General features: G+C 30.6%; 1 protein-coding gene across 1 annotated transcript in view; it reads right to left on the reverse strand.

Annotated features, from left to right (window-relative positions):
- The window catches only part of LOC145292851 (mitogen-activated protein kinase 14B-like), a 139,862-nt gene that overhangs the window by 5,111 nt on the left and 108,601 nt on the right, over window positions 1-26,150 (reverse strand). The window contains exons 6-9 of the mRNA XM_080138915.1: window positions 22,129-22,176; window positions 20,850-20,967; window positions 12,269-12,340; window positions 5,483-5,562 (exon numbers count right to left, since the gene is read on the reverse strand). Coding sequence (XP_079995041.1) covers window positions 5,483-5,562; window positions 12,269-12,340; window positions 20,850-20,967; window positions 22,129-22,176 — 318 coding nt within the window. The remainder of the gene's footprint in view (window positions 1-5,482; window positions 5,563-12,268; window positions 12,341-20,849; window positions 20,968-22,128; window positions 22,177-26,150) is intronic.

The raw sequence follows: 26,150 nt of genomic DNA on the forward strand, positions 1-26,150 counted from the left end.
TTTATATATCATTTGAAAGAGCGTTTTTTGCTCTATCTAATCATATAAATCATAATCGCTTTAAAACAATTATCTCTTCTTTTTACGTTAAATACAAGATAGAAAAAAAGTAAATTCACACATTTTATTTATTTCTATTAATGCTAGGCCGAAAAACTGCTGAAACAACTCGCAATATTAATGCAGCATTTGGCCCAGGAATCACTAGTGAATGCACAGCACAATGGTGGTTTAAGAAATTTCATGGTGGTGACGAGTCTTAAAGATGAGCATAGTGGTCACCCATCAGATGTAGACAATGATCAATTAAGAGCCTTAGTTGAAGCCAATCCACACACAATTTGCTTCTGAATTACATGTAACGTATACAACGATTTCCAACCACTTCAGAGAGATTAGTAAGACAAAAAGCTTGATAAATGGGTGCCTAGCGAATTGAACAACAACCAAAAGAAACGCCGTTATGAAGTGTCATATTTCCTTCATTTACGCAACAAGAACGACCCGTTTCTCAACCGGGTTGTCACTTGTGATGAAAAGTGTGTTCTTTACGACAACCAGTGATGTTCAGCTCAGTGGTTAGATGACCACGAAGCTCCATGACATTTCCTGAAGCCACAGTTGCATCAAAAGAAGGTCATGTTGACTGTTTGGTGGTCTATGTCCAGTATCACCCTTGTAGGCGAAATCATTGCAGCAGTGAAGTACTGTCAACAAATGGATGAAATGCATCAGAAACTTCAACAACAACACCCAGCATTAGTCAACAGAAAAGACCCAATTCTCTTCCACAACAATACCCAATTGTACGTTGCTAAACCGACCCTGCAGAAGTTGAATGAATTGGGCCATGAAACTGCCTCATCCCCTATACTCTCCAGACCTCTCACCTACTGACTACCATTTTTTCAACCATCTCAACAACTTTCTGCATGAGAAATGCTTCAAAAACTCAAGCGATATCAAAAATACCTTCAGCGACTTTATCACCACCAGAACACAAGATTTTTACGTTACTGGCATAAATATACTTGTTTTGCATTGGCAAAAGTGTGTCGATTCTGATGGTGCTTATTTCGATAAATAAATTTTTATTTGAGCCGAGACATGTTCATCTGAATTTAAAAGTTAAAAAACTGCAACAACTTTCTTGTAAACCTGATCTATATTTTCAGTTATTTATCAATCTCAACTTTTAAATAAAATCTTTGATAAAGAATGACATTTAAGTGTTTGAAATCTTGTTGCCGTGCAACTTCAATTCCAACAGCCAACATCAATCTTGTTTTACATTTAACTTCAAGGACAATTCTTTCTACCCTTGAAAATGGATAGTGAAATGATCAGAAGCATTCAAGAAAAGAATTTGATTATGAATTTTCAATCAACAGATAAATTTATTACTTGGTTAGTCTGTTTTATGGCATATCAGCACTTTGAGGATGTGATGGTGGGTATTTAATGTCCAAACATGATTAGCCTATTCTAAATGATTCAATGTCTATGATAAATTGAATACAAGTTGATATATTACCAATTGTTGATGATAAATTCCAATTTCATAGTTTTCTCAACATTCATCATCATATTGAATTTAATGTCCATTTTATGTGCTGGTATGTATTGGATACTTTCAGAAATTGACTTCCAAACTAAACTATCTCTGAACCGGTCTTTATTTATTATTTTCTCTCAAATCCATTCTTATCACTTCCTCCAATGTTTTCATTTCCTGTTCCCTGCTTTTCCTGACCCTACTATCTGAACTCAAGAACTCTTCATCTTCTAACGTGGTTGTATGATCAGTCTTCTTTTGGATACCTCTCCATTTATTATCCAGATTGAATCTTCATCTGAATTCATCAGATCTAAGCCTGTCTTTATTCTCATTACAAATCCATCAAATCCTTCTTATATCATTTACCTCCATGCAACGCATATCACCAATCCTCACTTCCATACATCATTACACTGCATACTCAGACTTTATTCTTGCTCGAAAATGCTAATGATTTGCTGATTAATAATGGCACAAATTCCCTGAACTTGCTCAAGTATTAATGTATAAATGAGCATCATCATTTCGATAGAATTTTTCATAAGCATATAATTGATTTCACAATGTGTTAATATTGAATATAACAATCACTAGTTTGGCAAAATATTCAACCAACTGTTTATTACTGAACGATTATGTATCAGATATAAACTTTTTGTGGACATAAAATAAATATGGAAAGCTTGCTACCCCCCCCCCCAAAAAAAACTCAGTTTTGATGAGGATTCACTTCCAAATTGATTGCAATAAAAGTGAAACAAAGGAAGTTAAATTCTATGAAGGTTAGAAACAACTGCTAGTTAAAGAATTAAACTCCAGTAGATAAAATTAATTACATTGTAGAGTTGACCTTCTCCAAAGGAAAAATTAAAACTTATTTTCCTGGTCACTCCAATAAAAGCAGGCAATATCCATACACCACCACAAGAAAGTATGTAACATGTTTACATCATTAGAAAGAATCTAATCAGTTCCACAATTCGTTTAATGACTCCAATGAGTGCAGTGAATCTGTCTTAAGAGAAATGTCTTTTCATACTAAAATTGTCCTAGAAGTTTATTAAACAAACTTAATTGAAACATTGTTATCCAAAGATTTTGTGTAAGCCTTTCACGGAAACCTGAAAAATGACTATTTACTTGCTTCCAACTAGGACTGCAAATGGCACTAATTCTAAATTAATATGGATTATGGAGAATTGGCGATGGATGCAACAGCAAAGATGTCACATTTTTTTTTCACATTCTTTTCCTCCTTCGCGGTACAGGTTCAAGCCTGCTTGCCAGTCTAATATATAAAGTTCACTGTCTGTTTGTCTGTCTACCACCAGTTTTTCAAGCTGCATTTCCTCCAAGACACAAGGTTGCAGAGAGGGGCAGGTCAAGTGATCATTTTTTTTTTTTTATATAAAAGCCAGTAAAAATAGCTGTTAAGGGGTCAAAATTAAAAATTAACTTAGGCATAAGTTGACTTAAAGTGCTCTTGTACATATGTGCAAGTATACATTTATATGTATCTGTTCATTTTTAACTATTTCTTATCCATCTGATGATAGCTCAAATAGTAACGACTAAGGCCGAAGTGCTAAATGTTTTTGTTTTGCCATTTCATCAATACTATATATTGTGTAAAATATAATAATCAATAATAATTGGCCCTACAATAAATACGAAATCTGCATAAATTAAAATATCATTGTTAAGCTTATTTTACAACTGGGTAACACCAGGCGGCCAGCTAGTAATCTCTCTATATTTATTGATGAACATATAAACAATTTTTAGTTAGTTTTTTTTTTTTTTCTTATATTAATGTCAATGTCTGTGTGTAAGCATGTTCCTTACAGAAGGATTAGAGAATCTGCATAAAAACTAAAAGTGTATTTACATGTAAAGTTTTGCATGGGAAGACAATGGAAGAGATACCAAAATTTTAATTTATTCTAACTGATGATAGGGAGTGAAATGAGGAGTAGTAAAATATAAATTTTTTAATGTAATATCATAAAATAAGCATAGTAAAAAAGAAGATAGTTTTCCTCATTAAAGCAAAAATCAGATCTTCCTGCTAGTTACATATAAAAGTTGCCTTACTCTAGAAAGATTTATTTTCTTTTGAGAACAAAACAGTGTTATACTTTAAATTATTTATTTAAAATATAAAAATTAATCTTACTTACAAATTAAGCAGAAGGTCATCAAATGTGTAAGGATGGGTGGAGGTGTCTTACTTTTAACTGGACATGTTCTGACTCCTTAATCCAAGCCCTATTTCTCTGTTTAAATGAAAATTATACTCCCTCTAAGACAGTTATGTTTAAAGGGAGATAACTCGCTTTGTGCCTTGAAATTACGTTCCTTTGTCAAAAAATATATTAAATGAGGATATATCTATCTTTGTTAGGGACACAGCATTATAAAATACAATTATAATATGGATGTTACCAATCATGATCTAGCAAGACATTATCAAATTCATATCGTATTTAGTCCTCCATCCATTGTATTACGTTTTAGGTAGATCATTTTAAATGTAAATAGTTTTATCTTTTTATTTCACCATTTAACAATCAAAACACCTTCATTCTTTCATCATTAAATGATAACAAAATTTAAAAGAAAAAAGTCAAAAATCATAATGACAGAAATTTGCAGAAGATTTCCTCCACATGTCTAAATTTTTTTGTCATTTAATTTCAAATTATATTTTTATATATCTTCATATTACAGCCCAATAAGCACCATGTTTGCATATAAAATTGCTTTCTTTAATTTCACTAACCTGTTCAATGTTTAGGTGGAAGAATTCAATTCAGCATGTTAGGTTGTCGGATTTTCAAAGTCAAAACAATAACTTAAATTGAAAAATCAAACTTTGCTTTTTAACGAGCCAATTTCCATTTGTTATTGTTATACCATGATATTCACAATAAAATGCTTCACTACAATTCATTTTAAAAATTACTTAGACTGGCTTGGACATTCTGAAACATTTTTAACCGATGAATGAAGAAAAAAATTGAGCAACAGGTTTGATTAGTTTTACAGCACATCAACCCTTTTCAGGATATTTAATGCCAAATTCAATAATTTTGGAACAAAAGGTGTTATTTTTCAAGTTATTTATATCTTCAAATATATATTCATAATGTTTAGTTTGGTTATTTTGTGGAGAAAAATTTGCTTTGCTTTGCAGGGTGCATTAAAGTTAGGAAGCCAATATCTTCAAGCAGCTTGATCTGGTAGCACTAGGTCAGTAACAGGAGTAACTCATAATACAAGAATATAATAAAAGTTGTCTTTTAAACTAAAATTTTATTTTTTCTGTATAAGTTTAGAAAATGAGCTAACAAATAAAAGCTAAAATGACTTGACTGCATCCCGGGCAAAACCGGATAGGTACAGCTAGCTTGATATTTTCTTCAATAACTTCACATTCAAAAATATTTATTATTTCATTTTTTTTGAAAATAATCTTTCAATTCCTATACTGATTGAACACCAAATTCTCAAATGATAAAAAAAAAAGTTTATGGTTCAAGAAGGATGTTCAATTTGCTACATAAATTTAACAAAAGTTAAAAAGCTTGTTTATAAACAGGATTATTTTCACTGGTCAAAAAAATCAAGTGAGGAAGGGAGGCATTGCTTTTAAACTTACATAGAAAACTGAAGCCTCCTCCTAACAGTTGAAAAGTCATTTTTTTTTTTTTTTTTTTTTTTAAATTCAAAAATGTTTTTACTATCAATTATCAGAAAAATAAATAAATAAATAACAGAAAATTTTTGTGCAGAAATGTCTGCCTAGGAATTTTATTAATGAAAAAATCAATTATTTTTAAAGCTTAATAGAATTAAAAAAAAAAAAAAAAAAAATCATGTTTAAAAGTAAAAATCAGGAAGGAGCAATTGTGATATACGTACATCATGACTGGAGATGTTTTCGATAAATTCTTCACTCGGTTTTCCCAACATGGCAAGGATTTTGTTCAATTGGTCAATGGCTGATTAAAAATGGCTTAAGGAAAAGAAACATTGATGCATGGCAACAGACGTCATTGATCAGATTTGAACCCCAGATGAAAAGAGAGTTTGCATAAAGAGTTAAACATGGAATCAACCTACTTGAGAAAAGTAACATTCCAAGATGGTTTCCAGATAAGCTCATTTGAGGGTCTTTTTTATTTTTTAATTTTTTTACACAGGTATCACCACATTATCAAGGCCAAGAGGCCACTCAAAGATAAATGTTAAAGAGCGTACAGTAGAAATTGGACAATATAGTTATCATTAGTAATGAAAATTTGGTAAATTTGTTAACTTATATGGAATAGCTCATCAAGAACTTATTTACATTAAACTTGAAGACAACCATATTGTGGAAAGCAGGAAAACGGAAGACAATTCCACAGGTGTGCAGTTCTAAGAAAGAAGCTTTGTTCATGGAATCTACGTTTTGGTTTAGGCACAGATAAAGAGTGGGGGGAATTATTGATAGTGTTTTCAACTAGACGAGTGTTTCTTGTGAAAGTTTGGCGAAGGAGGACCGTAGACTGAAGCTACGTCAAACACTTTCCATGAAAATAATGATAAAGCAGAGACAAACTTGCAACATCTCTTCTGTGAGATAGAAGTTGTAGAGAAGAGAAAAGGACATCTACGAGGCTACGAAGTCTATTTTGAACTCTATCAAGGAAGGACAAGTCTTTTCTAGCAGCTCCTTCCCAGATGTGGCAACAGTACTCCATCCTTGGACGTACCTGGCTCTTATATAGAGAGAATTGCATCAGCAGTGAGATATCTACTGGATTGATAGAAAGATCCCACCATTTTTCCAGTGGCCTTGGCAACAGATTTTATGTACGTGTTTCATTTAAGATCAGGAGTAAAGGTGAAGCCTAGAAGCTTGTCAAAACAGGCCTCCCCAAGACAAAAGCCATCCATTTCAATTGATGTCAGATGGGGATCAGAACGTTGATGATGTAAAGATAGAAGCTTGGTTTTAGATGCATTAAAAGTAACCAGCCACTCCTTTCCCCATTGTACCATGTGCTCAAGATCAGAGGAGAGAGAATCGGAGAGAACTTGGTCGTTTATGGTCTTAGATGTGCTACCATAGATGGTAGTGTCATCAGCATAAATGTCTACAAATGATTTAAGGATGTGATTTGGAAGATCATTAATGTAGATCAGGAAAAGAGTTGGGCCCAGGATGGACCCCTGAGGGACTCCAGCATTTACTGGTTAATTTAATTGTTGCAAAATGTATCTATGTTCAAAATCTAAAAAGATAGTTTTAGCAAGGATTTTTGTTTGTTTTAACTAAATTACAAAACTAAAGACAAATATTATACAAATAAAGTTTCAACTTATGGAGAAAAAAGTTATTTTACTTTTTAAATAGTTTATTTTATTTTGCAACATTTTTTTTAATTATAACTAAATGTACATAATTGAACTAATCAATCAATTTGATTTATATATAAAAGTTATCTTTTGATTAATTTGGCTGGCTAATTTTCCAGGGAAACAAGTGTTTTGCGGTAATGATGACATTAGTTTCCCAATAAGCAACTATTACAAACCAGACCAATTCCAAGAAAACACTAAAAAAAAGATTTCCATCAAGGACTTCTGAGAGATCCCATAAGACAATATCAACGGTTTGATGCTTTGTCTAAAGTGATTTTTATTAAAAAAAAAAAATTTTTAATTACATATCCGAACTAAAATTATTAATCAATAAACTTATTCTATTTATATTTATAGCGATATTCAACCAAGTCAGGATGAGCTGGTTTTCTTCTTAGAATACATCACATCTTAAACCATAACAGATTAATTATGATATGAAAACAAATACCAAACCTTATTTCCAACAAACCTGAACCAAGTGTATGGAACAGGACACAGAAACCACATACACTCAACAAACTAGTTTCAGACATAATAACAAACCTTTCACCAGAAAACACAATGACATCTTTCTATTACATACAGGATATACGTATATAAAAATTTGAAATTAAATTTTGTAAATTAAAAAATTTAGGACAAATTCATTATTTGACAAGGACTACAAAAATTACATCTTTTTTTCTTTAATCCATGGATTTTCAATAAATGGCTCATCTCATCAGAAGAAATGTTTTAGCAAAATAATGTTTATAGGCAGTCATAAATTTTGCTATTTAGTACATAGATTGAAAGCATAAAAGCCAAGATTAAAAAAGGATATTCCATGGTATACTTAGGTTCAATAAAGGAAAATAAAGGCATAATCGTAAGATCCAAGGCAATGAAGAAAGATATAATCCAGACCAAATGGAGAGTTTTTAATGTTTAAATATATGCATATGAAGTAATCCATAAAGCGCAATAAGATAAAATCCATTGCAGATTGTAATATTTCCACAAGCATACTGCATGAAAAGTTTTTCTGAAATGTTTGTTAGATAATGTTTACTAAAAATTTACTTATAAAATTAATATACAAGTTAGAAACATCCAAGGCATGAAAATTGTTAAACAAAATGTTTTTACTATAGGCTTTAAAAATAAAGATACAAGATTCAATTTGAAATTTATTTATCTTCAAAGTGCACTTTTATAAATTTGACAAAGTAAGGTATAAAAATTTAATTTAAATTGAATCCAAAAATTACCTTGGATTTATTTTATGTAATGTACATTTCATTGCAATTTAAAAACATTATCTTTTATCTAGCAATTAATGATATAGATATAAAATTTTCAATTATTTTTTTTTAAAAGTGCAACAGAATGTACATTACATAAAATAAATCCAAGGTAATTTTTTGGTTCAATTTAAATTAAATTTTTGTACCTTACTTTGTCAAATTTATAAAAGTGCACTTTGAAGATAAATAAATTTCAAATTGAATCTTGTACCTTTATTTTTAAAGCCTATAGTAAAAACATTTTGTTTAACAATTTTCATGCCTTGGATGAAATGCTTTTCTAACTTGTATCTTATCTTTTTAAGATTATATTTTAAAACTCTCCTCTCTATTTCAGTTTGTATTTCTCCTCACACCACAACTCATTTTTGCAACCTCCTCTTTGTATTATTACAGGTCTGAATATTCTTGCTGTTTCAGTTTGTATTTATCCTCACACCACAACTCATTTTTGCAACCCCCTCCTTGTATTATTACAGGTCTGAATATTCTGTTTCATTTTGTATTTCTCCTCACACCACAACTCATTTTTTGCAACCCCCTCTTTGTAATACAGGTCTGAATAAGGAGAAAATCTTAATTTTTTTTTAACAAAAACTTTAAAATAACTTTTTAGATTAAATTTTTTTAAACTTCTTTCAGAACAGAAAATCTTTAAAATTCAATAAGGAACATATTTCATATAGGTTTCATTAACAAATATTCAGTACATAACGAAAAAAATAGAGATGAAAATTTCAAAAGGACTGTATAACTGGTTACGGTCAATAGTAGTCCTCACCAGCAAAAGTCTTTGTTATTCTATTATTATTTAAAACATTTTGTGTCCTGCTCTTTCGCGCGAGGACTAATTTTAAATTAATATATTTAAAACATTAAAATTATAATAGGCTACTATGAAAGAGAAAAAAACTGTACGGTCCCATCAAATATTAAAATAGTTTTTTGATCCATGTGCTAAATAGAAAAATTTATGACTGCAAATAAACAATATCTTGCTAAAACATTTTCTTCTGGTGAGATGAGCCATTTATTAGAAAATGCATAAATTAAGGAAAAAAAAAAAAAATTGTATTCCTTACTGCATAATAAATTTGTCATAAATTATTTAATTTACAGAATTTAATTCTAAATTTTCATTTATACTGTTGCTTTATTTTGCTGATTGAGCTTCTTTATCTGGTTGTAATTGTCATAAATATTTATATGGACTTTTTGTTTACAGTATTATACAATCTAATCTGAAAGTATTTCAAAATTTTAATTTATATATATATATATATATATATATATATATTATTTTTAAAATATAATTATATTTTTAAAAGAATATATATGCCGCTCCCCATTAAGGGGGTACCAGATTGGTCAATGGGAAAATTATTTCCAACAAGCATTTAGGTAAAAATGCACTTTCGTATAAATACTTGAATTCATTCAAGAAAGTATCGCTAATAAAAACATATATATATATATATATATATATATATATATATATATATAGAGAGAGAGAGAGAGAGAGAGAGAGAGAGAGAGAGAGAAATTAATTTGCTTTTTATTGATATTACCTATAGGCAGAGTAATCATATCAGAGATTGAAACATTTACAGAACTCATTTCAGGACAGACAAAATCTGTAATCGCTTGCTATCTAACACTTAGAAAGTGATGAGGGAGGGATACTTGTGTGCAAGATTGAAAAGGATTTCTGTGTGTGTATTGGAGGTGGCAAGAAACTTTAAACACAACTCATGAGAAGTTTTTATTTTTATATTTCTCCAATATATAAAAGTTATGAATTTCTTTTTTCTTTTAAAGAACATTTTCTAAATTGCATCAACTGCTACCAGGTTGAATTGATTTTTTTCAGTTGTAAAAACGTCTTATTCACAAATAATTTTGGAAGTTTTTCAGCCACATACATAAAATGAAAATTCAGTTTTTGTCACAAAAACAAATTATTTTTTGTAAAACATTTTTTAATTTGAAAAATAAAAGTGATCATGGTAATTTTATAGAATCACTTCAGTCTTCAATAGGAGAGGGGCTTCACAAGGCGAACTTTAAGTTAGTGGTAGGGTTTTGGCCTATTCCTATTTTTTTATTGTTTATGTATTATTAATTAATGTTATTATTGTGGGGAAAAGAAGTAAAGAGAGCGAGACAGAGAGTCGAATTTACGAGGTTCTTTCGTAGAAAATATATCAACATAACAAACAAGGTTAACTCTCAATTTATAAAAGGAAAAAGATTTATTACATTTTAGGAAATATTTTCATTGAAAATAATAGTTCATTTATGAGTGAACAAAAGGGGGGGAATTAGTTTGAGATTTCGAGGAAGTTTGAGTTGATAATTCAAGAGCCGTGATTAGTTCACGGGTCTGTAAATCGTAAAGAAAGCTTCCTCACTCAACTATATAAAATAATTTTTACTGAAAGTTTTTGAGTAGAGTTAATTAATCACTCTGGAAGGTTCATTGAAAAATGTGAGAAATTTTAAAATAATTATTTTCATAAACTTAATTTCAAGTGAGCATACGATAATAAAAGGGGGAATGCAAAAGTTAGTTACTGTTTCTGTGTGTTCGCCTACATTGTCTGATTAGCTGACTTATGTTCAAAGTGTTGTCGTGTTAGAGTTGAGTTGCAGACAGTAGTGATATATGCCTTTCAACACTATCTCTGAATTTTTGTTAACTGTTTTTTTTTTTGAAAATACAGAGCTCTTTTAAAGATTCTCATCGGCTCCCACAGACACCGAATTTCCGACAGCTTGGAAAATTCTGATTAGTCAGAAAATCAAAACATTGAATTTTTAAAGTAATTTAGTAAAAAGGCGCCTCTAGCCGCATGCGCAGAAAACGTTTCGGGGCACTTGAACTTCCGGCAGCGAAAGAGTGAACATCGTAGCTCACCATAGGGTTAACAGAAGTTTTACTTTATCACTAATCCTAAGTCTGGCTCATAAGTTTACCTCCCACTCTCCATAACCCTAAGTCCAGATGTCAAAAATCCATCCAATTGGAGAGAGGAATATGTTTATTAAAATACTAACTACATCCCTATAATAAAGAGTATAAAGACAGAGGGGGAGGGGCAATAAAGAGTATAGAAAAGAGAGAGAGGTAACAAAGGGACCAACTAAAATTCTTAGAAACTACTTACTAAAAGAATTTCAAGTTAGACTAAAGAAATTATATACTTCCTAAATATTTTAATGCTTATTTTGATTAAAAAAAAAAAAAAATACAGAAAAATATTTATGATGTATTTACTCATCACAGAATGAAGATGTCATATTTAAAAAATAATGTAAGCTGATCAAATAGTTTTTTTTTTTTTTTTTTTTTCAAATTAAATTTTATATGGAAGTGAGGCAGCGGCTAGGAGCAGCCATATTGTTTTAATTTTCCAAAATTCAAGGGCGGCAATTCAATTTGACTACAGAGATTTTTTAATTATAACTTTTTAACCACTAAAAATTGTGTAAAATTTGATTAATTAAAAAAAAATTACTTGATCAATTTATGTGATTTTTTGAAATATGATATCTTTGTTCCATAACAAGTATGTACATCATAAAGATTTTTCTGTATTTTTTTTTTTTTTTTTTTTTTTTAATCAAGTGTAATTCTAAATAAGCACTTGATATTCCCATGAAACTTCTTTCTACGGCGTAAGTTGGTTCAACTTGCTTTATCCAATGAAGCACTCCTGCATGCAGTCGATACAGTGAATAATGTATCAACGAGTTGGTTCATTTTGTTTGACCGTATATCATTATGAACATTTAATGCAAAGAATCATTTTTCTAAGCAAAGGTTTTGCTTTTATAAACGAATTGTTAGAAAATAGTTGTACTTTTTAATCCATAAATCAGAGGAATGATAGCATTCATTACTTTCACATGTTCAACATATTTACCTATGCAATTCTGGGTAAATATACTAATTTCTTCTGCTAAAAATTAAAATATAGAACCAGTAATAAATGGAAAAAAAGGATACGATCATTTCCAGGGAAAAGTGTCCTTCCTAAGATCATCTCAGCCATGATACAACCAACAGACCACATATCCACTGGAATTGAAAATGAAATAAAATTTTTAAAAAATGAAATAAAGCATATTAAGTCATCCTCAGGTGTCAAGATATTCAGTAAGAATTTTTCTTTTTACAATAACAAACATTTGCAATTTTAGAGGCTGAAAAAATAAAATATGAATAAATAAAAAATTCTACATTTCTTTAAAAAGAAAGAAAAGCAAATTAGAAAAAAGATTGTCGATGCTTATATGGACGTTTGTCTTTATAAAATATATTCAATATTAGTTGGTCATGCTTAAGTCTAAAATAGCATTTGTAGAATTAGATAAATTCAAAATGGTAAAAAAAAAAAAAAAAAAAAAAAAAAAAAAAAGGAATTGAAGGCATTTTTGATAACTATCAAATAAAATATTTAACAGAATTTGACTTGTGCATTTATTAATAGTGTAAATGTTCAGCTTTTTAATTTTTGAGATGATGATTGAACATTTGTATTATTCAAACTACTATTCTCACCTTGATCCATTATTTTCACGTTTTGGACAAAGTGAAAAAAAAATTGGAAAAAAAAAAAAACAAAAAAAAAACACAAAAAGCAAAAAGACAAGTATTAATACTACATATCTAGATAAGATAAATAAAAAAAAAGAAGAATTCATACTAAAATCGTCCCAATGGATCCATGTTGGTTAATCAGTTCTAGGTGACAGTTTTCTGGTAGTTGAATTCTACTATTTAACTTGCAATAACCTAAATTAATACTTCTACCTGATCATAGCTGAGAGAATGAAAACAATCTTTCTTATGGATTAAATAAAAAATTCTGTTTAAAATTCCATGTGGGTTCCAAACTTCTAAAGAAAAAAAGAATCTACCTGATGGTCAAAGATTACATCAGTCAAAACATGAAAATAACAACCAAGATGAAAATGGTAGTTTGAATCATCTATTGTTCTAGGCAATGTTTTTTTTTTAAAGGTTGATAAATTAAAAAAAAAATCTTAAAAGAAAACAAACAAATAAATAGTTAGCATGCAGATTTAATGGATGTGTCCTGAAAATGTATGCTATCTTGTATATTTTTTTGTGGCACCTATACAAACAAATTCTTTGTTTTAGGTGGGGAAAACATTTGAAATAAATATTTTGAAGAGGCTTCAGATATTTCTAATTAAAGTTTATTTGAGGAAGTCATAGATTTATAAGGAGATTTTATTTGGGAATGGGGGGGGTATCTGAGAGTAGAGAAATTATTTTCAATTCAATATGTTCAATCAGCTGATTTGGTAATGACAAAGGAAAAATAGCAGAAGTTAAAAACAAAGAAATAATTAAATCGGAAAATATTTTTAAAACCAAATTTTTAACATTACCTTGTTGTTGCAACTTTTTCTTGAAATAAAAAATGTTTGATTTTTTTTTTTTTTTTTTTAAAGATTTCATTTACATTATTATTTTTTCAAAGAAATTTATTTTTAAGATTTACTTAGGAAGGCTTGACCAAAATGTGAAAATAGCAACCAAAATGGGAAGAGTAGTTTCAATAATCCAAATGTTCATGTATGTTTCCTGTAGTTTTTGGCCTTTTTTTGAAAAAACAAAATTACTGAAAGATTTTTCAGAAATAAATTCTTCTTTTGCTGGAAAGATTTTGCTTGCAAGAAACTTTTTAGAAACCTTTTTACAAGGAGTTTGTGAACACCTCTTAAAAGCACTCTACCCAAATATACAGTAGAAAACTTTGCAACATATAAAAGGCACTGATATAAGCACATTTTTCTTCTTTGTCTAAAGTTGTCTTTTTAAAGAACAAACATTCAACTCGAAATATCAGTTACAAATACTGCTTCTAAACAAATGGAGACTAAAATAAATTTAAAAAAAATCACTTTTTTTAGTATCAAAAAAGCAATAACTTCATGATAACTAGTTTTACATACTTTCTCTCAAGCAAGTATTTCTTTTTTTAACTAATTTATCTTTTTCAAAGGAAACATATGAATTGACTTACAAACCATCACATAATGTATTGATCGAGAGTGGGTGTTAAAAATAAGAAAAATAATGACCGCATCAAGAAGACATCCATAAATAATAAAAGCAATTTGTATCAACTTTTTGGAACAAAAAAATTTTCTTCTGAATAGAATAAAAATGGGTCGGGGAGGGACAGAAAGACTTTTCTGAATATATTATAATCTCTAAAACTTTTACTGTTTTAAAGAGGAGGGTGCACGAAATTTCAGTTTATTTATATTTTTCAAGTGGAAACATTCACAGGCATTTTAATAATGAGGAGTTTGTCTTCAAAATGTTCACAGGGTTTTAATCAATGAGGTGACAGGAAATTGGAATTCACAGCTGGAGTGGATAACATCTGCGTTTGGGTTTGATGATCACGAGTGCTTCAGAGATGAAACTAAATGATGATACAGAGGTGGGTGTATGGAGGGGACGTCCGGTGATAGAGGGTTCAGGCATGGAGTAATCAATGGCAAAAGAAGTGGAAACTGAGATTAATTTCTTCCACCCCATATGTGGGTGTGTGACGGAGGGCAGCACCAAATTAAAAAACAATTTGAATGATCTGATATAAATAATAAAAACACATTTAAAATAATTTGAAATATTTAATTAGTAAAATATCGATTTTGGTATAAAAAAAAACAAAACAAAAAAAACAGGCTAATTTAAAAATAAATTAATTGAGCTGACAGATCACTTTCTACAGAGAAAGTCAAAATTAAGAGAAAGACACTGAGTATACATATAAGAAAAAAAAAAGAAATGAAGTCATTTTCTGATGAAACAAAAATCGTCTGACTCCCTTATTCCCATCATGAATTGTTTGAAGTCTTAGCGTTCAAGGCAAAATTAAACTTTTTAGAGAGCAGTATCATAAGAGGGAAATGGACGGCAAGAGAAAACGAAGAGAAAAACACAAAATAAAAATAAGACAGAGGAAGAAAAAGAAATAAATCCAGCCAAACAGCACTGAAAAATAAAGAGATAAGGCTCTAGCGATTTGGCAAACATCAGTTTTTTATGATTAAAAAGTGGATTTTGACCAAAAAGCAGCTCTAGCAATTTAAGTGGAAATCTGCCTTTTCTGGATTAAAAAAAAATTCTAACACAGGGTCACAGGAGATTAAGATGTTTATGTCAGCATAAATACATTTTAACTGTTTTATCTTTAGACATTCTTTGGATGTCCATTGTTGAAGAATATGAAGGGAGGGAGTCTTTAGGGGAGAGAATGGTTACTAGGCATTCAAGAAGATGTGGGGTAGATAATAGCTAATAGGTGCCACCAGACTACAATTAAATAGTGTAGCAATGTTGATGAAAATAACATCAGTTTGTGGGAAATGTAAAATATACTAAGATCGTCAACTGTAAGAACTGACTGTAGGGATGGGGGTGTGATGGTGTTAGTCTTATAGAATGCATTAATTCATTTCTTGTTGTATAGAAAATTCAAAAAGAACATTTTTTTGTTTAAAAAAAAAAAATGATAAACAAGGCTTGCATCATTAACAGGTGGGCAATTGGCTGTAAAAAGCAAAAGCAAAACAAAAATGATTCTTGAATCAAACTTTCAACTTCTGATTACTAATGAAAAATAATCAAAACAAAAACTAAAATTTTGAAGTGAAATTTAAAAATGCTTTGAAAAATATTAACTAAATGTAACGTTGTGCTAATGAGCACATGGTGAAGTATCAGCAGCAGTAGCCGAAAAAAAAAGGGATATGCAAATTAGAAGTGTGTGCAAGAAGAAAAAGGAATAAAAAGGAGAAAAAAGTGCACCATGTGCTCAAGCAGAAACAAAGTCAGGCAAAGTAGCATGTAAAGTGAGAATAGACTATGTGTGGCCTGGATGCAGTCGGAGGAAGAAAAAAGTAAACATCAAAGAGAAGTCGAACACAACAACGGGCTGGCTGTGTTCAGCATACGGTCGGAAGAAAGAGAAACGTGTCCAAGGCTAAAATAGACATGTGGCAGAAAGAGACTTTAAATGGTGTGGAAAGTAATTTTAACAAAAACTTTGTTTAAAAAAATGTCGACCCGGATTTTTATTTCTTTCTTTCCTCTTGTTTGTCTGTAACGGCAATATTACATAGAAGATACCATTTGTATTTTTAAAGAATATTTCTTCTTGAACTAAATGCCTTTTGGCTAGGATCAAGATATACACATTTCATCTTTTCTGTTTTGGGTCAGTAAAAGAAATCCTTGAGACTGAGGCATTTTCCATCTTTATCATAACACAGAGTACCACTTTCAGGAAACTGGATTTTCTCTGAATTAAAACTGTGTGTCTAATTCTGCCTTTGTGAAGAGGTAAGTAAATGGAGGGGGGGGGGCATTCTTTAAATTCATTAATAGAAAGATCACATTGGCAGATATAGATTTCGATAAATTGTTGTTTATGTTGATTGTTAGGATAAGCCAGTCAACACTAAAGTAGATATTCCTAATTAAAAAACAGACTAGGATTTGCTTAGTACCATGTAACTGCCTGGTGGACCTCTTAACATGCATAGATGATGGAATCATCTAAGAATTATTGTTTTCTATTACATACAATGTATTTGCTATCCACAGTTCTGCTTTGAATAGCATCAGACTTGTAAATATAAGGTATTAAAATCTCTGACCAATAAAAGCCATAGCCAGTATTTAATAGGATACAATTTGGTGTTGTATGACTAGTGGAATTGCTATAAATTCTAGAACCTGATTTTATAGAAAAACTGAAAAAATAAAAACTCTAAAAAGCTCTGAAAAGAAATAAAAAGGAAAAGTAAGCAACTAAGAAAAAGAGAAAGTGATAAAAACAAAAAAGCGACCAAGCAAACTAAATAAAGATCCGAGTAGTATATATTTATTATGAAACTTTCTGAAAAGTAAAAGAAAATTTTTTTTAATAATTTATAAAAAGACAAAGTAGCAACCTAAAAAAAAAAGACAAAGTAGCAACCTAAAAAAAAAAAAAAGACAAAGTAGCAACCTAAAAAAAAAAGACAAAGTAGCAACCTAAAAAAAAAAGACAAAGTAGCAACCTAAAAAAAAAAAAAGACAAAGTAGCAACCTAAAAAAAAAAAAAGACAAAGTAGCAACCTAAAAAAAAAAAAAGACAAAGTAGCAACCTAAAAAAAAAAGACAAAGTAGCAACCTAAAAAAAAAAGACAAAGTAGCAACCTAAAAAAAAAAAAAAGACAAAGTAGCAACCTAAAAAAAAAAGACAAAGTAGCAACCTAAAAAAAAAAAAAAGACAAAGTAGCAACCTAAAAAAAAAAAAAAGACAAAGTAGCAACCTAAAAAAAAAGACAAAGTAGCAACCTAAAAAAAAAAGACAAAGTAGCAACCTAAAAAAAAAAGACAAAGTAGCAACCTAAAAAAAAAAAAAGACAAAGTAGCAACCTAAAAAAAAAAAAAGACAAAGTAGCAACCTAAAAAAAAAAAGACAAAGTAGCAACCTAAAAAAAAAGACAAAGTAGCAAGCTAAAAAAAAAAGACAAAGTAGCAAGCTAAAAAAAAAGACAAAGTAGCAAGCTAAAAAAAAAGACAAAGTAGCAAGCTAAAAAAAAAAGACAAAGTAGCAACCTAAAAGAAAAAGACAAAGTAGCAACCTAAAAAAAAGACAAAGTAGCAACCTAAAAAAAAAGACAAAGTAGCAACCTAAAAAAAAGACAAAGTAGCAACCTAAAAAAAAAGACAAAGTAGCAACCTAAAAAAAAGACAAAGTAGCAACCTAAAAAAAAAGACAAAGTAGCAACCTAAAAAAAAAGACAAAGTAACAACTTAAAAAAAAAAAGACAAAGTAACAACTTAAAAAAAAGACAAAGTAACAACTTAAAAAAAAGACAAAGTAACAACTTAAAAAAAAGACAAAGTAACAACTTAAAAAAAAGACAAAGTAACAACTTAAAAAAAAGACAAAGTAACAACTTAAAAAAAAGACAAAGTAACAACTTAAAAAAAAGACAAAGTAACAACTTAAAAAAAAGACAAAGTAACAACTTAAAAAAAAAAAAAGACAAAGTAACAACTTAAAAGAAAAAGAAAAAATAAGTTCATGTGCAATAATAAACCTGAAAAGAGAAACAAAGTCAATTAAAATTTTTGAACTGTAAATAAATTTTTTTAAAAATTGTAATATGGATGCACTTACACATGAGTGAGCTATAATTTATAGTATGATTGTAAAGAAAAAATTTACAGACAGACAAAAGGAAAATATAACGATGACATGCATATACAAATAGCAGAAAGAAAAATTGAAGCAGATGGAAAGATATTTGAAAATAATGGAAAGGACATTTTGTTGCCGTTAACCAAGACTATTTTACATTTTGGGTTTCATTTATTTCAAAGACAATATTAACATGTGAATTTAGTTTGATTGTGAAGAGTAGTTAAATATGGATTTTATTTAGGCTATTTTGTTTTTTGTTAGAAAAACTTTTTATTGTCCATGCTTTCCGATAGCATTTTCATGATTTTTCGACTTCTTAAGCAGTGTTTTATTAAATCAACAATTTTTACTTTAAAATGAGATTGTTTTCAGAGATTAATTGCTAGAATATATTATACACATTGGAGATTAATGCTACATTTTTTTCGTAGGAGTGAGTTGTCGATACTTGGACTATCCCCAGGTTTTATTAAATAGGATGATTGTGTATCTGTGTAATCTCTATATAAATAAAATGAACTCATCCCCCCCCCCTCGTGTGCTTTTGACCTTAATAGGATTAAAAATCAAGAAATTTCATGCAAATGTAGTATGCACAAACTGGAGTACATTATCTGAGGTGTGCTATAGGCCTATTATCTATAAACTTCCTCGATAAGCGTACATTCCTATATTTTTTCTAGTGAAAGTTCACTGCGAAAATCGGTTAGAATCAATGGAAGTTATAAAATCTTTTCTCTCTAATAAATTCATCCTAGCCCCACTCGCCATTTACACCGCTGTTTGATCGTTCACAAGGAGCAGTACGAAGAAACACCGGTGGCTTAAAAAAACTGGAATGTTATTCCAACATTCCTTTACGTTCTATGTTTTTTGCTGGGTGAAACGAACCATTACACTTAACCCATTTAAGGTTTATTTATGCCATTTTTCTTCTTTCACTTTTTTTTTGTTTTGTCGTGGATTAAAAAAAACATAATGGTATTTTAACGTTCATTTTCTAATGGGTGAAACGCACCATTGCTTTATTTCTGCCATTTTTTGTTTTGTTTTTTTTTCCCCGCTTTTCGCTGTGTTTTCTTTTTCTTTCACTTTAGTTCGTTTGGAAGTTGACACAAAAAACAGGATTGGCATTATCACCTTCATTTTCTACTGTTTATTTATCCATTTTTCGTTTTGTTCTTTTTTCCTTTCGCTTTCTTTCGTTTGGAAGTTGACTACAAAAACCAGAATGGCATTGTAACGTTCATTTTCTGTTTATTTATGCCCTTTTTCCCCCTCTGTTTTCGTTTTACAAAACGCGTACATTTTTTCCCTGATTTTCGCTTTTTGTTTTTCTGATTTATTTATTAAATAACTTACACGTTTGTTCCAAACAACCGGGCAACGCCGGATAACCCTGCTAGTATATAATAAAAACAACCAGTTTGGCAAATGTTCACCTCTTTGGAGATTTGGAAAATATTTTGTATGGGAGAAAAAAGATGTCTTTGGTGTTATCAGCTTTAATTTTTTGTATTCATCTTGTGTTGACTTTGTAATTTAATGAGAGAGACATAATAGATAAAAAGTTAATTCAAATTAATGGTAGAACATAATTAATGAAAGGTATAGTCATACTTTATATGAAAGGAAATGATAAATGGTTATCTGCAAATTAATTGAAATCAACAACATGGATCACCTCAAGGTCCTATAGAATTTTTTTTTTGGGGGGGGGTAATTTACAGAGATTAATAGCCACAACAAATGCCATTAATATTGGCATCAATAGGCTGTTCAAGAGAAAAAAAACTAAACTTTTGACTAGATAGAATATAGAACAAAATTGTGATTCATTGAGATATTGGATTAAGAATTATGTTTAGTGATGATTATAACATAATAATCTAGGGACTTTGGCGATGTGAACACATTTTTGAATATTAAAAATAAATCAGAAAATATTTTCATAAGATATATTTTGCGGGAAAAATGGAGCAGCATATGATATTGAGTGTCAAGTAAGATAGCTAGTTTTGAATAATGGTTGCTTTCCATTTAGTTGCACTTCTAGGAATGCTCAAGGACATGCTGTCTGGTAAATTCAGAGGTCAAGAACAGGATTATAGAGTTGGTCAAGTGCCTGACAGATTCCTGATATTTAAGTTCTTACTCCAGCTCCAAAAGAAATAAATTTCCTTCAATTGACTCCACAACCAAAGTAGAGGTAGTGCTGAAAATTTTCCCCAATTTATAACTGAGAAGTGTTATAAAGAAATCATAGAATTTAAATTAAAACTGCTTTCTTGTTAATAAATGATGAATAAATAATAATAGAAAGATATACAGCAACATTACCTGCTTTTCCATTGTAATGTCTCCAATTTAACATGATTTCTGGAGCACGATACCAACGTGTTGCTACGTAACCAGTCATTTCACTGTCAGTCATTCTGGCCAGACCGAAATCAAGAATCTGAAAAAATAAAAATGTTTTGAAACAAACTTATTTTTTTATAGATGTGTGAAAGCTTGGTTAAAAGTTGTAAATGAAAAGATTTTCGATAAATGTTCATAAAAGATGCAGTGGAGAAGTCATCTATTAAATAACAAAGTTTATTCATGTGTAATATATCAATATTGTTTACACCTTGTTAAACAACCAAAAGATTCAAGAAAAAATGAATTAAGAAACATTCAAGAGGTTTTGATGAAGAAAATGTGGTTATATCTGTATATATGTGAACGTATGAGTAAGTTTATGAGACTGACAAGTTATCGCTATATTTAGAGGTCCATGGTTGTGACTGGTGTTGATTGCCAAGATGTTCATAGCCAATGGCTACAGCCAAAGACTGTTTGCCTGCCAAGATTGTGTTGTGAATAACAGGTTCCTGTGGCAAGTTAGTGCTTTCACTGCATCTGACTGGGAACAGTACCTGGGCACTTGCAAACAGGTGTACGGCCCCAGGAAACAACTCTCTAAAATTAGTTAAGTCCAATATAGGTAATCTATTGAAATTGAGTATTTTGATTCAATAAGTATTAAAAATTTCAATCGAATAAACATTAAATATCTTAGAAGATTGTTTTTCTATTACTGCTAGAACATAGGTCCCATAAACGCTTCAAAAAATATCCAATACAAGTATTCAGCAGAATGTTAGCGTTGAAATACAAATGCAATTGAACATGATAATTTATAGTTTTAATGTTGTGTTGAGAAACATCTTCTGATGAAAGTTAGTTGAAAGACAAATCTATTGAAATCAACCCCAAACTTCTATTATTGATTCATTCTCCCTCTCAAGAAGACTTATTTGTGATTTAGTACAATTCAATCATCAAAAAACGTATTTGACAAAAATAAAAAAGCATTTGCAATTGTTAGTTTTAGACTTTTCATTTCTGCGGATTAAAGTTCAAGTAGGAACAATTAAAATTAAAAATTAAGAAATCGTCACATGAAATGCTAAACTGCACACCAACTCAGTTTTATACATTTTTTTTTTTTTTTGATAAATATTTACAATTTATCAACAATTCTACTGGGTTGAAAGAAAAATAAAAGAAAAACAAAAAACATGAAAAGGAAAAGAAAAAATAAAAGGGGGAGGAAGGAGAAAATAAAACTCACTCTAAGTTCACAATCTTCATTTATTGCAATATTTCCTGGTTTCAAATCCTGAAGTAAAGAAAAGAAAATGTTTATGAAGTTTAAACATAAGGAGATAACTCATCTTTATACTAGATTCTCTCACAAGATGGCAGCACTTTTTTACATAGGAAACAGTTTTCATTTTAACTTGAATGACAATTTGCCAATATTTACATCTTTTTATTCACACTTGAAAATATTTCACATTCTTTCTAATTTATTCATGTTGCAACGTATTATATATATAGCATAAAAAATTGAATTTTACAAGTTAAATATTTTTCAATTTTTAAATTTAAAAAATACATAAAATTTTTTCTATTAGTTTTATGCTCTTTCCAATAAACCAAATATAATATTTTAGACAAACGTTTTTTTTTTAAATTCACCCCCCCCCCCCATTTTGAAATGTCTATTAAAATTTAAATAAATAATTTACGTACCAAAGTTTAATATATCACAAATTGAAGATAAAAGATCAATAAATAAAATATTCTAATTTAAAACAAAAAGAAAGTGTTTTTGGAAATTTACCTGTAAAATCCAAAGTGTAAAACATTTTTTTTTTTTTAAACTATGTTGATTTTTTTTTTTTTAAGTGGAAGCTTATGTTATGCTTAGATTGTCAAGTAAATATTGGATGCTGACGACAATTTTTTCTATTTCATTCAATGTTTTCTTTTTTGAGATATTTAAAAAAAAATATTCACTTGATATAGAATTAAAATATATTAAATCAAAAATTTATGTATTTCTTTAAAAAAAAAAAAAAAATTCATAGACTGTTTTTTTTTTTTTTTAAAGCAAAAACTTATAAGTAAAATTTGACTAATTTTCAACTATGGGGACATATTTCTTCAGGCACAAGGCTAGATGGCTAATGCGAACGTGTGGGTTTTTAGTTTCTTCTGTCCATCCATAGTTCAAAACAAGAACAAACACTACTTCCGGTGTTTCTATAACATAAAAATGCTTACGTAATGGCATCTTTTTCAAATAGTCATTTAAAAAAATTATTTTATTTAAAAAATAAATGGAATTTAAAATATAAATATGAATAAATTCTTAACAATGAAGAACGGAAGTACACACTGAATAGTATTTTTTATAGGTAAGTGATTTTTTGGGATTTATATATATTTTTTATAATCGAAGTAAGTAAAATTTTGTTGATTTTCTTCAAATCTTTTTTAAAGAAAACCGATTAAAAAAAACAAATATTGCATAATTTGCTATTAAATCTGTTATTTTGTTTAAAATTTGGTCTTTGCTGCTTTAAGTGAAAAAATAATTAGGGTTTGAGTTACATTTTTGAAGTAGTTATAAGCTTGCAAAGATAGGAGCTCGAATTATTCAATTTTTTTTCATGCATTTTTAATATCGGTTTCTGATACTGCTAGTTCAGCACCCCTTACCTAAACTGAAACTCTTAAAAATAAAAAAAATAAAAAAATGTAACAACACAATCAAAAATTACGCTTTAACCAGACTTAAACTAAAAAAAAAAAAAAAAAACAACTTGCCTCCTCCTTTGAGGTTTGCATTTACAAACATCCGTAGGCTTAGAACTAATTTAGATGATGTTGAAGCATTTCTCCTAGTAAACACCCCGGATATCTTAGCACTAAGTGAGACTAACTTACACTCCTCCATCCCCTCTAACTACTTTAACATGCCTGGATATCTCCCACTCTGCCGTAGGGATTCTGACAGACATATGCACCGACTTGGAGTCTATATTCAAAACACCCTTCCCTTGCCTAGAGAAACAAACCTAGAATTGGACCATCAAGCCTTTATGTGCTTTAGACTTAACATGCAACATAACATTAGCTACTTTTATTTTCTCTACCGCTCTCCCTCGACCCAGGACTGCACCCTAATAAACAAAGTCTCTGACAGCATAGATGCAGCACTCTCCCTCGACACTAGTGCACAAATGCATGTATTTGGTGACTTCAATGTCCACCACAGCAACTGGCTTGGATTCTCTACTTACACAGACGCAATTGGTAGCACAACACATTATATCTCATTCCCTATCACAGATGATTACGTTTCCAACCCATTTCCCCAGACCAGCAAGAACAACACGCATCACTTCTAGATCTGTTTCTGACCACACTTCCCGATGATTGTATAACGAATGCCCACAGCCCACTTGGGAATGCTGATCATACAATGATAATGGTTGAAATCTCCCTAAACTCTAGAGCCAAAACTAAAGAGCCATTGCTCAAAACAACGAGATATGTCCCATGGGGAAATATCTTTTCTCTTCCTGCTGAACAGTGCGCAATTGAGACCACTGAATAGTTCAAAACGACAATTGAAACACATGTTCTCATGCGGAAATTTTATAGCAAGCTCCACTCTCCCCAATGGTTTACTTCTACTTGTGCAGCTGCCATTGCGCAAAGGCAGCATGCACACCACAGATTTAACCGACATAAGTCCAGTTCAAACAAATGGAAGTATATAGAAGCTAGGAGTAACTGTAAGAAAGAAATAGCGACAGCTAAGAGAGAATTTACTGAAACCACCAAAAAATGCATTGAAGCGCAGAAATTAGGAACCTGTGATTTCTGGAAAATCTACAACAGTGTAGCAAATAATAGGCAATCAACAATTCCCCCACTATCCAACAATCATGAGGTTGTTTGCGCAGCAACTGAGAAGGCTAACTTGCTTGCCAATCAGTTTGCTCCAATTCCATACTGGACCCTGCTAACCACCCCCTTCCCTGACTTTCCTTTGCGGACAGACGTCACACTAGACGATTTGAAAATCACCCCATTCTCAGGTGCATGCTATCATAAAAATCTTGACACTTCAAAAGCATATTATGGACCTATCTCATCCCGGCTGTGCTTTTAAAAAAAATGCTCCACCAAAGTAGCTTCAGTTCTCTCCAAACTTTACAACAAATGCCTTAATGAATCTTGCTTTCCTGACTGCTGGAAAAATGCTTCTGTGGTACCAGTTTTAAAAAATTCTGGCGAAAGAACTGACCCATTAAATTATTGCTCCATTAGCCTCCTCCCATTTTTTGCCAAAATATTTGAGTCCATTATTAACCAAGCTCTAGTCCATCACCTTACAGCTGCTAAACTTCTGACTGACCAACAATATGAATTTAGGCAAGCCCATTCCACAGCAGATATCCTAACTGTAATCTCTGAACATATATACCATTCACTGGACAAAGCAAGGGAAGGTAGAGCGGTAGCTCTAGATATATCTAAGGCTTTTGACAAGGTATGGTATGATGGTCTTCTCAGGAAAATCAGATCATACGGTATCACTGGACAAATACACAACATAATTAAATCCTTCTTAAGTAAGAAAAATCCAGGTTGTCCTCGACGGTCGTGCATCCAAACAATATGATATAAATGCGGGTTTAACTCAGGGGTCTATCCTTGGACCTTTATTATTCCTAATATTTATAAATTACCTCCCAAACAAAATTGTCTCTGAGATGGGTATATATGCTGATGACACCACGCTCTATAACAGGCACAACAGGAAAATAAAGGAACACATATCTAAAGAAATGGCAGAAACACTAGAGAATGACTGCTAATCTGTAGTAGAATGGGAACAAAAATGGATGGTCACTTTCCATGCAACCAAGACTAAACTTGTTTTCTTCAATAACTACAATAAACCTTCTCTATCACCAATAGCAATGACCAAAGACTCATTATCTGAAAGTACTTTTTTAAACTTCTCGGCCTAACGTTCACAGGAAACATGAGTTGGAACAATTACATTGAGAGCATTGCCAAGACTGCTGCGAAGAAGGTAGGCTCTCTCTCTCTCTCTGTGCTAGAAAGCTACTAACGCTCGAAAGTATACTGTACCTCTATAAGGCCATCATTCGCCCATGTATGGAGTATTGTTGTCATATTTGGGCTGGTGCATCTGCTACTAGTCTCTCACTCCTAGACAAAGTTCAAAAGAGCATCACCAACCTGATAGGTCCTGAACGGTCATCT

This window comes from Euprymna scolopes, chromosome 2 (genome assembly GCF_053919585.1).
Source record: "Euprymna scolopes isolate OS-2025 chromosome 2, ASM5391958v1, whole genome shotgun sequence".
NCBI lineage: Eukaryota > Metazoa > Mollusca > Cephalopoda > Sepiida > Sepiolidae > Euprymna > Euprymna scolopes.